The sequence below is a fragment of the Urocitellus parryii genome, chromosome 12 (genome assembly GCF_045843805.1).
Source record: "Urocitellus parryii isolate mUroPar1 chromosome 12, mUroPar1.hap1, whole genome shotgun sequence".
In the NCBI taxonomy this organism is placed as follows: domain Eukaryota; kingdom Metazoa; phylum Chordata; class Mammalia; order Rodentia; family Sciuridae; genus Urocitellus; species Urocitellus parryii.
In genome coordinates this window covers 91,071,221-91,086,751 of record NC_135542.1, presented here as the reverse complement: position 1 = coordinate 91,086,751, position 15,531 = coordinate 91,071,221, and the positions used below count along the sequence as shown (strand labels likewise).

At 35.3% G+C, this 15,531-nt stretch overlaps 1 protein-coding gene across 2 annotated transcripts in view; it reads left to right on the top strand.

Moving 5' to 3' along the window:
• Exoc6b (exocyst complex component 6B) overlaps positions 1-15,531 on the top strand; it is a 607,479-nt gene that overhangs the window by 112,776 nt on the left and 479,172 nt on the right. For both annotated transcript variants that reach the window (XM_077791770.1, XM_077791769.1), the window contains one exon: positions 2,520-2,724. In XM_077791770.1, the coding sequence (XP_077647896.1) occupies positions 2,520-2,724 (205 nt within the window). The remainder of the gene's footprint in view (positions 1-2,519; positions 2,725-15,531) is intronic.

The following is a 15,531-nucleotide window of genomic DNA, read 5'->3' as shown; positions in this document are numbered from 1 at the left end:
TGAGACCCTGTCTCTAAATAAAATACAAAATAGGGCTAAGGATGTGGCTCAGTAGTTGAGTGCCCCTCAGTTCATCCTCAGTAGTCATCCCTGCCCAAATTCCTATGTTCTTTTTATGCATGACTAACTTTGTTTTCATTAGTTTTTTCAATCTTAGCTTTATTTATCCTCCCATGCTTATGAAAGCTTTATGGCCAATAAGATAAATACTATATCTTTTATTAATATTAAATGTTTCTCTGGGTTGTCAGCAATATTTGTGGTCTTAAAATCTTTTGTATCTCATATTAACATAGCTATTCTATTTTTTTAGTATATCATTTTCCATCTTTTACTTTCAGTTCATTTGTGTCTTAGAATCTAAATTATATTTCTTTCAGAGAGAATTCAGTTGGATTATGTTTTAAAATAAATTCCATCTGGCAGTGTTGGCTTTTTTTTTTTTTTGTGAGTTACTTTCTTAGGAGTTACTCTATGGATTATGATATGCATCTTAATTTACCATAGTTTACTTTATGCCATTACAAATTTGATATACATAGTTATAGTTCTGCTTCATCCTAACTCCTTTCTTCACTCATCTTTTATATTATGGTTCACATATAACATCCATATATTTTATAAGCCAAACAATACAGTGTTGTATTACTTTAAAATACTTTATCTTCTGAAGAAATTAAGAGAAAAATATGTGTATATATGTATGCATATAATATACATATTATATACATATATAATACCCATAGTAACATATATATGTATGTGTATTTATATAAATTTCTGTCACTGAGGATTGAACCCAGGGCCCTTTACAACTGAGCTACATCCTCAGCCCTTTCTGTTTTTTAATAGATCACACTAAGTTGTTTAGGGTCTTGATAAATTGCTGAGACTGGCTTTGAGCTTTCAATCCTCCTGCCTCAGCCTTCTGAGTTCCAGGGATTAAGGTAGGTGCCACCACACCTGGAAATATGTATATTTAATATTTTATAATCAGTATGCATTTATTACTTCCTATGCTCTTCATTGTCTTCTGTGAATTCAAGTAACTCTTGTCACTTCTTTTTGAGCTTTCTTTAAAAGTATTTCTTGTAAGGCAAGTTGGCTAGCAAGGCATTATCTGTCTGTTATTTGAAAGTGTATTTCATTTCACTTTTATTTTTAAAGGATATCATCAGCTAATGATTGGTCAGAGGCTGGACTCAAACTGGTTTCCACTCTTTGCCAATAGATTTGTATGTGGATTATGGAGTGAGTTAAAAATTTAGGTATAGGAAGGGGATATGGGGGGAAGTACACTGGCAAATGAAATCTACCAAATTTTACTGTATCCATGTATGAATATACCACAATGAATCCCATATAATTTATATAATGTACTAATTGAAGTAATAATCATAAAAATAGAAGGGAGATGAGTAGAGTAGAACAAGTGGATTAGGGGGAGGAAGGTGAAGGGGAGGGAAATGAAAGTGATCAAATATGTTATGTGCATGTATGAATATGGCATAATAAATCCCATAATTATGTATAATAATAATGTAGCAATAAAAATGTTAAAAAATTCAGGTAGGTTCCAAGTGTGCTTGAGTTTTTACTTTCTGATAGCCTCCTAGTCCGCCAGGCACATGTGAGGTGCTTAGGCCCTTTTAGTTGTCCCATGTATGTCTACACAGTCAGACAGCTAGAGCTGTGCAGAGAGCCTCTCTCTCTGTATGTTCTTTCTATGACCTTCCTGTTGAATTTTTTTCTTCAGTCTGCCCTTTGCCCCAACCCAGACCGCAACTTTAGACAAGTAGAGCTGGAGACTTTCCTTATTCATATTTTAATTTTAATTTTTTTATTGAGTTTACTACTTCAAATATTGGGTTTTCACCCTCCACTCCAAATCATGTCCTCCCCTAATGTCAAGTTTTCATGACTAGCTATGACTAATGACCAGTAGAAGGGTAATTGGTGGTTTTTGGTAGGAGTAGGTGAGTGATGGAAGTAGCCCCAGGCAAGATTACTACAAGAGCCCCATTGTTGAGCAGTTCTCATGAATAAACATTTCTGGATTTGTTGTTCTCATTTGTTCAATTTCCAGAACTCTGAAATGGTTGTTTTTGGTAGTTTTGTCCAGTGTGTATTTGTTTTTTCTTGGGTAGAAAATTTGCCAGTTTCTTTACTCTGTTGTAGTAGAAGTGTAGCTTTCAGTACTTCGTTTTATAGGATGATTTTTTTGGTCACTGAGATGATCTTTTAAAAATTATTTTAATATTTATGTAATTAATTCCTTATTATATAAATTTTAAGTTTTACACATTTTTTGATAAAATCTTTTTGATTATATTTTTCTAGTCTTTGAAAGCATATGTTATTTTTTAATGAGATTTTTTTCATTGATGTTTTAGTTAAAACTGTATTTATCTTAATGTACATTGAAAACTAATTTAGCCTAAAAATTTTTACTGAGGAATATGTCTGTGACCCTAAAGAAGACTAAAAGTCCAGCTAAAGGTGATAAATTCCTTTTGTAGGCATTATCCTGCACTGAAAACTCTGGAACATCTAGAACATACCTATCTGCCTCAAGTAAGCCACTATCGATTCTGCAAGGTGATGGTGGATAACATTCCCAAGCTTCGAGAAGAAATAAAGGATGTTTCTATGTCTGATCTCAAAGACTTTCTGGAGAGCATCCGCAAACATTCAGACAAAATTGGAGAGACTGCCATGAAGCAAGTAGGTCTCGGGTTTGTGATAGGTTGGCCAGTGACTTTGCAAGTATTCAGTTAAACATGGGTTTCTCTTTGCCAAATGTCCTGTTTCTTATCATTTTAAGGAAGTCCTTTGTCTTTGGGAACACATAATTAAAAACGTTTCTTATTGTCTTAACAGAGCAATGAATTATTGACTATTATATGGTTTTGCTCTGTGGATATTCAGTAAATACTGATTGGTTATGATGATTTATATTGGAGAATTGAGGAAAATTAATTAAAAAATACTTCCCTTGGTTTTGGCTATGATTTGACGCTCATAGTATTTTAAAGTTCTTCTTATAGTTAATTATCTAAATTACGTTGCATGTGCCTTTGGAGGGATTATCTACTATGTAAGCAATATGGACATATTTTACATGGGTATTTCTGATATTAAAAGGTATCATTTTTCTATTGAGAAATGCTGTGAATCATGATCACAGAAAGGAATTTATTTATAGCTGACAAATTAATAAATGTGTTAGAAATATTTAGATTTTTTTTTTTTAATCTTTGTCTCTTAAGTCATGAAAGCTGCAAAGAACATCTGGATTTCTTTTGTCATTATGAATAAAAGAGTAGTAATGACTTGCAGTGGTACTTACTTTTTAAAATTTAAGTCACATTGATTTTATTAAAACTTCTCAGTATACCTGATGATGTAGCCTACAACAATAAATAGAAGATTTAGTTGTTTATGGAAAGTGTTTTTTGGTTTTATAAACAACAATGTTTTTGAATAGGTCATTTGTAGTTCTTATCATTCTGTGGAGAATGAGGGAACAGATTATATTTGGATCAAGAGATTTGCCGATTACCCTTTACTAAGGCACTGCAGATATTTTCTTTTTAAAAATTTTGTTAGCATTGCACTTTACAGAATTTAAAACTAGTCAATGACAAGCCTGATAGAAATAATTATATGATTTTTTATAACGATAAAGAAACAAAAAGTAATCATTGAAAATATAACTTTGCATTGCTGGGTATAGGAAGACAGGTATCTGGTACAAATCTTTAACAACTATGGTTTATTGATTTTTGCCAAACTTTCAAAATAGGTGAGTGTAGAACAAAGTCTCTGTGGAAGTTGTCTTTTTAAAGGATGTTTTTCCTAGGCCTCTGGGTAAGAAATTAACTTTACTTCCCTATTGATGAGAGAATCTATTAAGAACATTATTTCTTTGTTTAATATGAGGTTAGCTGGTCTCATTCCTTAATATTCTGAAGAATATGAATGCTCAGGGGAAGTTGAGAGAGTTGCTGAAGTTCAAACAAATCACTTGTAAAGATTGGATCCTCTAGCGGAATTCAGGTCAGGTTGAAATGAATATATCTACTGTGGTACTCAATCTGTGTAAATGATTGGCTGTTTGCCTCATTTTTGTCATACAAAGAAATGCTGGAGAAATCTTTTATAAATTCAGACTTTATTAGGTCTTTCTTCCCCCTATAAAAATTTTCATCTCAGGAATAGCTCTTATTGTATGAATTATTATCCTGATATGATATATACACACAGATGTATATGTGTGTGCATGTATATGTACACACATTTTTTGAATAAAGATATCTTTTGTATTTTCCAATCTTCTGTAGTACCTAGAAAGTAAAGATATGATATGAGAGGAATTACCATATACTTCATACTCAGTGAATGTTTAATATATATTTTAATTCATGGATATTGGAAAAGAAGGAAAGGAAGTGGTCTATTTCTCACCTATATAAAGCCCCAAATGGTGTTTCTGACTTGTGATTTTTTCCCCCCACAATGGTGATTTAGGAATTTAGACTCTTTCCATTGTGTGGCTCTGCTGTCTTTAGTATACTAGTCTTTGAAGATTGCAACCATAAGGGAAAGACCAAAGAGTATCGCATGTGGGAGGATTTTTAAGGGGACAGGCATAATTTCACACATTATTAGTTCTGCCCACATTGCATTGGCTAAAACTCAGATAACATGGCCATACCTATCTACAGTGAAGATTGGGAAATGTAATCTCACTTTGTCCCTAAGATGCGGAGGACAGAGTTTGGTGAATAGAAGCCAGTCTCTTCACCTTCTGTCCTATGTATAACTGTAGAACACACCCACCCCTTCCTTAAGGGAGAGAATCCAGTGGCCCACTTAGTCACAACATCCATCTCAAAAGTCTAGTATCTTTCAGGGATGCTCACCTCCTCCCCCACCATTAGGTCCATATGTGGCTCTTCATGGGCTGATGACCAGTTAACTGAAATTATAAATCATCTGCACCTGTGTCTCCTCTTGTCCCCAATACACAATGAAAAAGCCAAAATAAAAATAACTACAAACAAAACTTCCATTTAGGAAAGGAAAGAGTAGGAGGCAAACTGTTCCCTGCTCCATAGCAAATCATGTGGTCCTCTTGGGTAGACATTAGGAAGTCCCTCAGCATTGTTGTAGGGGAACTTCTTTGCTTAGACCTTGATTGTCTAGAAGGAACTCCTTTGTCCATCATTCTGCTATGCTTCTAGTTGTGCACTAGTTTTTTTTTTCCCCCTGCATATACTTCTGAAGTGAATTCTGGGGAATATAATTCATTAGAAGGCATATTTCTTTCTCTCTTTCTCTATTTATATCTATATCTACAATTACATCTATATTTGTCTTACTTTCCCTGCTTTCTGCTCCTGCAAGTTTAGGGATCTGAGGGTTGTTTTAAGGCTCTGAACAGTCAAAGGTTAATTTAGTCCAGATTTGTGTGTTTGGGGCATTATACTTCCCTTGAAACTTGGTAGGCTTCTGATCTGTTTCTTTCCAGTGGGTTCTATGTGAACATCATACCCAATGTTGTTTCCTAAATAAAGTTTTCAAGAATGGTTTTATTTTTCTTTTTCCCTGTTTAGAGAATTAGTGAAGGTGGGGAAGCATAGTGCTTGCCTCATGCCTAATTTTGGTTTAATGGTCTTACTTTGAGGCTATATGAAATAGTAGATGGGAAGACCATATTTGAATCTGATCTCTGCATCAGAATTGAGTCACTTTGTTCAGCTAGAAGTCTTCCTGGAGTTTTATTGTTCAATCCTTATTCTTTTCATTTACTGTTTAGAATTTATATGTGTTGAGCTTTCTAAATCTCTGAGGCTCAAGTTTCTGGATGTCTTCTATTTCTTATAATTTCAGTCTGCAAATTAATGAAGACTTTTATAGCTTATCTCTTTTATGTAATACCTTATTAAAGCAGAAAGTAAGTGCCAATTGGGCACTGTAACTCTTTTTATTCACTCATAGTGCTACAGGACCAGTTGGCATTTGGTATGCTTTTCTTCTTACTATAGATTCTAGTTTTACCAGATGTTTTCTCACAGTATTATAGGGCTGTCCAGCCTTTTGTCTTGTTAAGTGTATTCTTGATTCCTACTGCCTGATTACTAAGCCCAAATAAATTTCCCCTTCTTTATGTTTTATTTTGGTTGCTGTTGTGTTGGTAATATTATGCTTCTAACACCAGTTTCTGAATTTGTTAAATAATGCAAATTGCTGTAATAGTTAAACTCCAAAATCTCATAATATATATATATATATATATATATATATATATATATATTTTTTTTTTTTCTCATGTAAAGGCCAAAATGGATGTGCCTGGTGGGGTAGCTCTCCTCTCAAGTGATTATCAAGGGAGTCAAGACTCTTTTAAGTTATGGTTCTACAACTTCAACCTATAGCTTCCAAGAGTACAACAGAAGAAATAGAGTAAAGAATATAATAAGATTTTTTAATGTACTATTATGGTTTGGATGTGAGTCGTCCTTAAATGCAGGAATATTCAGAGGTAAAATGATTAGATTATGAGAGCTGTAACCTAATCGGTACATACTAGTTTGAATGTGGCAGTTGTAGGCAGATGGGGTGTGGCTGGAGGAGTTGGGTCACTGGGGGCGTGTCCTAGAAATGTGCCTCTTCCCTGTGGCACCTTCCCCCTTTCCCTTTCTCTGCTTCCAGACTCCACTACCAGCTGAGCAACTTTCTTCTGCTGGGCCCTTTTCCCGTGGTGTGCTGCCGCAACTTGGGCCCAGAGCAATGGAGTCAGCCGTTTATAGACTGAGACCTTTGAAACTGTGAGCCCCAAATAAATTTCTCCTTCTTTAAGTTGTTCTTGTTAGGTATTTTGGTCACAGAGACATAAAAGCTAACTAAAACATGGGCAAACATCACTTCTTCCAACGTTACATTGTCTAGAGCTCAAACCCTACATGGGAGGTTTACAAATATACTGTAGCTGTGTGACCAGGAGGAGGACGAAATAGGTTTGGTGAACAGCTAGCTAGCCTCTGCCATAACTTGCTGTTGAATGGACTAGAAATATAAGTATCTTCCTTGTCTTTTTTTTTCTTTCTTCACAATTGTCATCCTTTTAACCACCTCCCTAATATGTTTGCTTTCTAATTACTAATTCATTTTTTAGTGTTGTCAATGCTGCTATTTAGAACTTTTAGTTCAATAATCATGGTTTTGACTTTAAAGAATTTGTTCTTATTTTTATATTTTCTTAACTGTAACTTCCCTTTTGAAAACATTGCTAAGTAGCAGTCTTTAGAATTATTGAGAAAACACATTTGAAGGTCTTAATGTTGATGGTCGGTTTGGACTTTTCCAGAAATTATGTAGATGACTTTTTCTTGGTGAACATCCCTCTTTTCCTTCTTCTACTCATTATCTCCCGAGTTGCTGGGTGATCCATGAGTGAACTTTGTCCTTAGTGCAGTGAACTATTAGAGTCAGGTTTGTAGATTGGCTTCTCTTGTGATATACCAGCCAAAATAAATCAGCAGAAGGGCGCCACTGTAATTAAGTTCTACTGAACAAGTTAGGCTGCAAACATTTGAGATTATAATCTTAAACTGTTTGTTGTCCAATTTCACCAAAAGATGAAATGCAAATAATGCTATTTGAAGATCATCTGAAAGATATATCATTTATCCATTCCTCCATTTGAGGTTTTACATTGGCTCTGATGGAACTTTATCACTAGGAAACTCCTTGCTTTGATTGCAAGTAGCAGGCAGAATTCTGAGATGACTTCCATGATCCCTTCCCCCTGGTGTGTATATCCTCTAAAATCTCTCCCCTTGAGTTGGGCAGGCTTGATATAATCTGATGAGCTTCCTTAAAAGAGGGTCAGGGGCCAGGCACAGTGGTGTACTTCTGTAATCCCAGGGCCTTCTGAGGTTGAGGCAGGAAGATCATAAGTTCAAAGCCAGCCTTAGCAACAGTGAGGCGCTAAGCAACTCTGTGAGACCCTGTCTCTAAATAAAAAATATGAAAAAAGGGTTGGAGATGTGGCTCAGTGGTTGAGTGCCTCTGAGCTCAATGCCAGGTACCTGTCTCCCCGCAAAAAAGGAGGGTCAGGAGATCAGAGAGAGAAAGTTAGACAGATTCAAAGCTGCAGCAGATGCTCTGTTGTTGGTCTTGAAGAAACGGGATGCCATGTTTTATAGAGGGCTATGTGGCAAGAAAATATAGGCAGCCATGAGTTGTTAAGAATGATCTTTGGCTGAAGCCAGCAAGAAAATGGCAACTTCAGTGTTAAAACTATAAGGAACTGAATTCTGCAACAGCCAGAATAAGCTTAGAAGAGTACCCTAAGCTCTAGATGAGATTAAGCCCCTGACTAACACCATGATTTCAGCCTGGTGAGATTTTGAGCAGAGGATCCAGTAAAATTATGCTGAATTTCTGAATTACGAAAACTCTTAATTATGTAGTTTTAAGCTGCTAAATTCATTGTAGCAAAAGGAAACTAATGCATCTAGTATTTTGCCCTCAAATAGCATTACTTTTTACTGAATTGTACATTTATTTTTTATTTGGACCAAGGCAACAATGTTATAGACTGGTTTAAAAGGTCCAGGTAGAAGTCTGTTTTTCTTCCACTGTATCTGGGAAGCTGTAGACAAATCAGAAAATGTGCAAGTGTGAAAATTAGGATAGAAATTTACTCATTTAGCAGAATCTGAGGAGGAGTTTAAAAATTATTCATTTTACTGCTTATCATTATGTTGAATTTTAAGTTAAGAAGTTATGTTTTTATTTTCAAAACCTTTTTCATGTTTCCATGTTGCATTTTTTTTGTTGTTTCTGTTTCTAACATGGATGTTAGACTGAAAGTGTGAGGTTCTGCTATGGGAAATAGAGCCAACTTTAAAGCCAACTTTAAAGCTTCCATTTTATCCTTCTCCATTTTCTGTGTTCATCTTCTTCCAGTATGCTTCTAAAATACTGTGTTATCTTATTTTGGAGTTATCACTTTAGCTGAAAGTGATTTTTAAAAAGATACCCAAAGAAGTCTTTCGTTAACTCTCTGCTGTTTTCTAGTTTTTCTTTTGAAATTAATTTCTGGAATTTACTTGTTGTGGGACTGATTTGTGTAGGAGGGAATTTCTGTATTTCTTATTTTGATTAGTTTGCCTTAGGCTTTGTGGGGCTAAATAACATTTGTAACATAAACATTTCTGGCTAGGTTGATGTTTGTGTGAGTCTCTTTAACAAAAAGAAGGATTATTTATTTTTAAAATTCTAACATGCCTTTGCCAAATTTTATGCGTTATATAACCAATGTTAAGGAAGTAAACTGGTAGCCTATAAAAGAAATAGAAGGCTTCTAGATATTCTTCCTTTAGTAACTGACCATTGGATAAGAGTAGTTGTCACCATGATTCTTTTAGCTTTTGATTGTTTTTGGTTAAATCTTGACTAAGAGCTTCATGGGCTCTTTTATTTATTGTGAAGAACAAAAAAAAATTTTTTTTTTGATACCAGGGATTGAACCCAGGGGTGCTTAACCACTGAGCCCCATCCCCAGCCCTTTTTAATATTTTATTTAGAGACAGGGTCTTGCTGAGTTGCTAAATACCTCGCTAATCTTCTGAGGCTCGCTTTGAACTCCTTCTGCCTCAGCCTTCCGAGTTGCTGGGATTACATGTGTGTGCCACCGCGCCCGGGAGTGTAGAACAATTTTTTTCTTAGCTCTGGTATAATACTCCAAATGTTAAGTACTCTGTAAGGCAATATTTCTGTTGAAATGTCTTGTGTGCTGGACTCCATGTAGACCTCTACAAAATGTGGCCTTTGGAGTCAAAAGAGATTGGTCTGGTATTTCTGGATTTACTTTAGATTCTCTTTTATTCTTCATTTTGGTATTTATCTATGTTGACTACTTCCTGATCTTTGCTTTTTTATCTTATGGGTGGCCTAGGAGATAGGTGGGGGAATCTAAGAACTGCTGTTGATTCTTGGCATATACATGAATCCAAATAGCTTACATTCAATAGTACAGTTTCACAGAGAGTCTGAAGAGGATAGTAGGGCTTTAGTGTACTGTTAAGTGATATGATAGTTACTAAATAAAAAAGATAGATACTAAATTAAAAAAAAGAACCATTCTAGGTAAATGGTGAATGTGAGTAGACTGATGGTAGAGGAGATAAAGAGGTAGAACTTGATGTATTGAAATACATTTTTTATTCCTAAAATTTAATTGCCATAGTTTCTTGTGGCAACTTTCAGTATTGAATGAGATTTCCTTTTTAAGAATAATTGTCTTCTTTTTGCCCCCTAAAGTTGTTTCTATTACATATACTTTTAAAATATATTGAACCTGATTTCAGTTAAAAAGCACATGTATATTATATGACCATTAAGTTTAAAGGATTGATGTTTCTTTACTGGTATTAAGTTGAGGTGAGAAAAGAGAAATTAATCATTTCTTCAATCTAATTTAATGAGAATTAGGCAGTTTGTTTTGAGCTTTCTACTCTTCAGGGTAAAAAAGGAAACTATATGATTGTGTGTGTGTATATGATTTATTTGTTTGAGCTAAGCAAAATACACTAGCTTATTTGGAGAACTTTTCCTTTATTAAATTTTAAGAGAGCATTTCTGTATGGAATCTGTAGTTTGAGAACATGGCTTTGTGGTGTGCTTATTTTAAAATAGACATTGCTTAGAAAATTCACCAGAAGGGGTAGTTATTACATTATTCATGTCATCGTGTGTGTGTGTGTGTGTGTGTGTGTATGTGTATTTCTGTCATTTTGAGATTAAATTCTTTAGAGAATCTTCCTTTTATTGGACCTTGGCTTGTGCTAATGAGAAACAATATCCAAAACAGTATGTTGTCCCAAGAATAAACTGAATGAAGAGTAGAACAGAAGCAAATAACAGAAATTGACTTAAATATATATAAAAAGAATTTAATAAGTAGTAAAGGTGGTGTGATGCAAGACACACACACTCACACACACACACACACACACACACACACACACACACATTGGCATCACATTCTAGAGATGAAAAGTGACTTTGCCCTTTGTAAACGCTACAGGTAGTGAGGTCAGCACAATGCATAGGAGTATCATCTTCCTGTCAATCTGTGGTGGGCTCTGATAGGTTCAGCTTTTCTCTTCCAAAGGTGGGTCATGCCTCAGGAAAGGGACCTTGCTTGTGTTTTATTTATAAAGAAATTCGGAGAAGGGCAGAGAACAGCTAGTCAGCTGTGCACCATGTTATTCCTTGCTGACCAGACAAATGACTTGGCTAGGGGGAATTCTTATATCCGTGCCACATGTTTCAGCTAGAGAAACCTAGTATTTTTCAGATGATGCTAAGTCGGGCTTGCTGAGCTCTGAGAATGGGGACAGTAGAGAACCACTAGAGCCCTCCTAGGTATCTCAGAAGAACAATGGGGCACCGCATTGCTTTGGTTATTGGTTTACTTATCTTGTCTTCCCAATCTTCCCAACCAATCTGTGGTTTCTGTAGGAGTAGGGGCATGTTTTTTTTTTTTTTTTCCAATCTCTAGCCACCTTACAAGGGTGGTAAGGAGATGGTTGGTGACAGATACTTGGTGATAGGAGATAGATACTAAATCAATTAATGACTATATTTAGTGTGTGTTTAATGTTCCTATACCTTCCAGGAAAAGCTATTTTTTTTTTATGGTCTAAGATCTTAGTCTTCAATTGCATTCTTATTTAAGTATATAAGAATATTTAAAATTGCTCTTTGAATGGGTTTTGATTCTTTTCTGAAAGTACTGTAGTCATGCTAAGAAATAATCAGATTGACTTCTTGTTAATGAAGAATTGAACATTTATGTCTTTTCCCTCTCCAGACTCATAAAAGCAGTAGCTGTAAGGGATTGTTTTAAAAAGCACAAGCTTCAAACCTAAAGGAGAGTAGATAATAGCAGAATTTTTAGGAAGCCAAAAAGTAAAAAGATATGTGATAATAGTTTTATCAGATCCAAACAACAATTAGTACTATACCAGCAATACAAACCAGCAGTAGATAAAGCTGAGGCCAACCACTTTTATGGGTTCACAGAACTCCCCAAATCATAGAAACTTGTGGTATCAAGTTGCTCTGGGGAAAGGAGGTAAAACTGATGTCCAGATAGAGTTGGCTGAAAGTCATTTTCAAAAACAGATAATCCCTATTTCAACCCCAGCAGGACACTGGAGAAAAACAGACAAAAGATGAGGGTAGGGGAACCATACTGAAATAGAGTGAAAGTCAGGATAATGAATGTTGAGTTCATCCACTTTCTCCCACAGCTCTCTTTCCTGATTTGGCTTCCAGAACTCTAAGAGCTGGGTTGTACCCACTAAATTGGCATTTGAAGGGTAATATGATTAGCTCAAGAGAAAATTTCTAAAGATATCACCACTGGATAGTCCCTAGCAAAATGGACAAGTTAGATCACATTGAGTCTGTGGTGGACCAGACTGCTGGACGTGCATAGAACTTTCAATCAGCTTTGTAAAAGTGTCTCAATTTAAAATATGAACAGAAAGCTAAGGATCACTGGACATTTAAGAATAGCCTCTACTATGAAAGTTAGAGGTCAGAACAAACAATATAAAGAAGGAATTTAGAGAAAATATCTATGCAAGAAGAGAGAAAGTACTGTAGATGTACTGCAGTATTTTAAGGCATGAATTTCCAAATTAAAAGGTTCACTAAGTGCCCAATAAAAGGGATGAAAATAGACTTATATCAAGGCATGTTGTGAAAATCAGAATTTAGAAGACAAGGGGAAAAATAATCCAAATGCTTGCAGAGAGGGAAAGAAAAAAAATCTGACAGGTTGGGGGAAAAAATTTAGTCAAAATGATTTTGGACTTCACGGTATTAATACTGGAAGCTAGACTTATATCAAGCAAGTATGAGAGTAGAATAAAGATGTTTATCAAAAAGCCACCAAAATTTACTTCCTGTGATTTGTGTGCGCACATACAAAGTGGAGAATATGAGATTTAGGACACAGAGGAGAGACACAAACTGAGTTCTTGAATTGATGGTTAAGAGAGGTACTTGGTTAAAGGTGGAATAGCTGGTATAAAGTGCAATCAGGACTACTTTGAGCTTTTAAAAACTTTTAAAAGAGACATTTTTAAGAAGGTAAAAGTGGTAGAAAATTGCTTGTTTTTATACATAATGAGAAGAAATTCAGATAGTTTGGAAACAAAGTAATATGTATTTAGAAAACTAAACAAACAAAAAAGTAAGGAAGTTATCAACTCTGGAAAACAAAAATGGTGTGATAAAGGAAAAGTGATCCTAGTGTCTTACATGGCATTGCACTTATATAGTGAAAATGATTAAATATTAAAAGTTAACTTATTTAAGCCATTGATGTATCTCTGTTTTGCAAGGGTAGGTGAATGGGTACTGTCTGTAGATATGTGGTGCTAAAGTGTTAAATGTATGAAAGAGCTGAATCTTCATCTTCCACAGGGGAAAATCTATGGGGAATGTTCTAATCAAAACAAAACAAAAAATAATACAATGAAAAGATGGAAGCAACTCAAGTGTCTATTGACAGATGAATAAATAAAATGTGCTGTATACATAAAATGGAATATTTACTCAGTCTTAATAAGGAAGGACATTTTGACACAACTTGGATGAACCCTAGATACATTATGCTGTGAGATAGGTCAGGCATAGAAGGACAAATATTGTACGATTCCACTTATACAAGGCTCTTGGAATAGTCAAGTTCATAGAAACCAAGTAGATGTTTTTCACAGGTCATGGGAGGGAGAATGGTGACTTAGTTTGAATGGGTATGGAATTTCAGTTGGGAAAGATGAGGACATTCTGAAGATGGATGGTTAGGATGTTTGTACAACAGTGTAAATGTATATAATGCCATAGAACTGCACACTTAAAATGGTAAAGTTTATCTTATGTGTATTTTATCACAATACAAAAAGTTAAAAAAAAAAAAAAAAGCTGGGCATGGTGGCACACGCCCAAAGGCTCTGGAGGCTGAGGCAGGAGGATCAAAAGTTCAAACGAGCCCCAGCAACAGCAAGATGCTAAGCAACCCAGTGGGACCCTGTCTCTAAATTAAAAAAAATACAAAATAGGGCTGGGGATGTGGCTCAGTGGTTAAGTGCCCCCGAGTTCAGTCTCTGGTACCCAAAAAAAAAAAAAAAAAAAAAAAAAAGCAGTAGCACACATAAGCACTTCATATAGAGATAAAAAGGTAAATGTGGAAAGAGTGATGCCTCCAGGGAAGCGGACTTGGGGGGAAATAGAAGAGGGGAAGCTGCTATTTCTCTTAAGAGACCCTATAGGATTATTGCGCTTTGGGTAATGTAACTATGCATAGCTTTGCATGTATAACTTTGATAAAATATGTTGAGCAAAAACAAAAGGAAATATAAGTGTGTATTTGAAATATATGAACAGCATACAAAATTTTTGGTGGAATGGATATGAAACAGGAAAAAATCCAACCTTGAGAGTACAAAGGAAGAATTCCCCTTAGATATAGGGGATTATTTATGCTTATTTCTGTCATTATTGATTTTACTTTTTGTTTTCAGTGGGGTAATTTAAGAGTCTCTGGTTTTCAGATTCATTGCTGTAGCAAGAGGAGATTGGATGTAAATTAAAGTTCAGTTTGTTCTCTGTTTTATTGTGTGCCTTCTTGAAGAAGAGAATAGGTTAATTTGATATAATAGGTAATAAAGTAAATACTATTGTTTGTTGAAACTGATGATGAAGGTTGAAAATTTGTGATAGTCAGATGATCTCTTTTGCTGGCCTTGGATTCTTAAGATAGGTATTTAACTGTATTCAGAAGAGGGCATATGTTGTTCAGCTTCCCATTTGATTGCAAAGTAAATGTCACACTGTCCTACCTCTACCAGCACTGTAGGACCACAGACTTATATCAAACTTGGGCACATGTTCTGGTGGAGTGAGTGAGTGCTCCCTGTGCTGCTGCACAAGATGATGGAGGAAAGAGGGAAAGAACAGCGAGGGAAGATAGTGCTGATAGGCTAGCTCTCCTGTGATTGGCTTGGCTTCCGAGACTTATGGGAGACAGCCAGAGGCCTCATTAAGGTTTCATTGGGAAACTTAACTTTCCCTCAAGTTTAAAATAAAGGAACATGACCCACACCATGAAGTTTTTCTTGGGTGGTTTGTACAATAACTGAACTTGATTTTACTATGATACTCCTGGGACTTCTGCTGCTCTAAGTTTTATCAGTGAATGTACTATACTAATGTGGAAATGAGTTCAGTTCACCAAACTAAACATTTGACTTTGACCTTGAAACTAATACTGTGCACCTACATTATGAAGTTGAAATGAAATGAGTTAATCTTGTTAACTTAAATCAGATGCTATCCAGTTGTGTTTTTATTATATAGTTTAACCTCCGAAATATGCACGAATATGAAAAAGGTTACACAAAGGGATGTCTGAAACATAGTATGTAAATATACAACTTC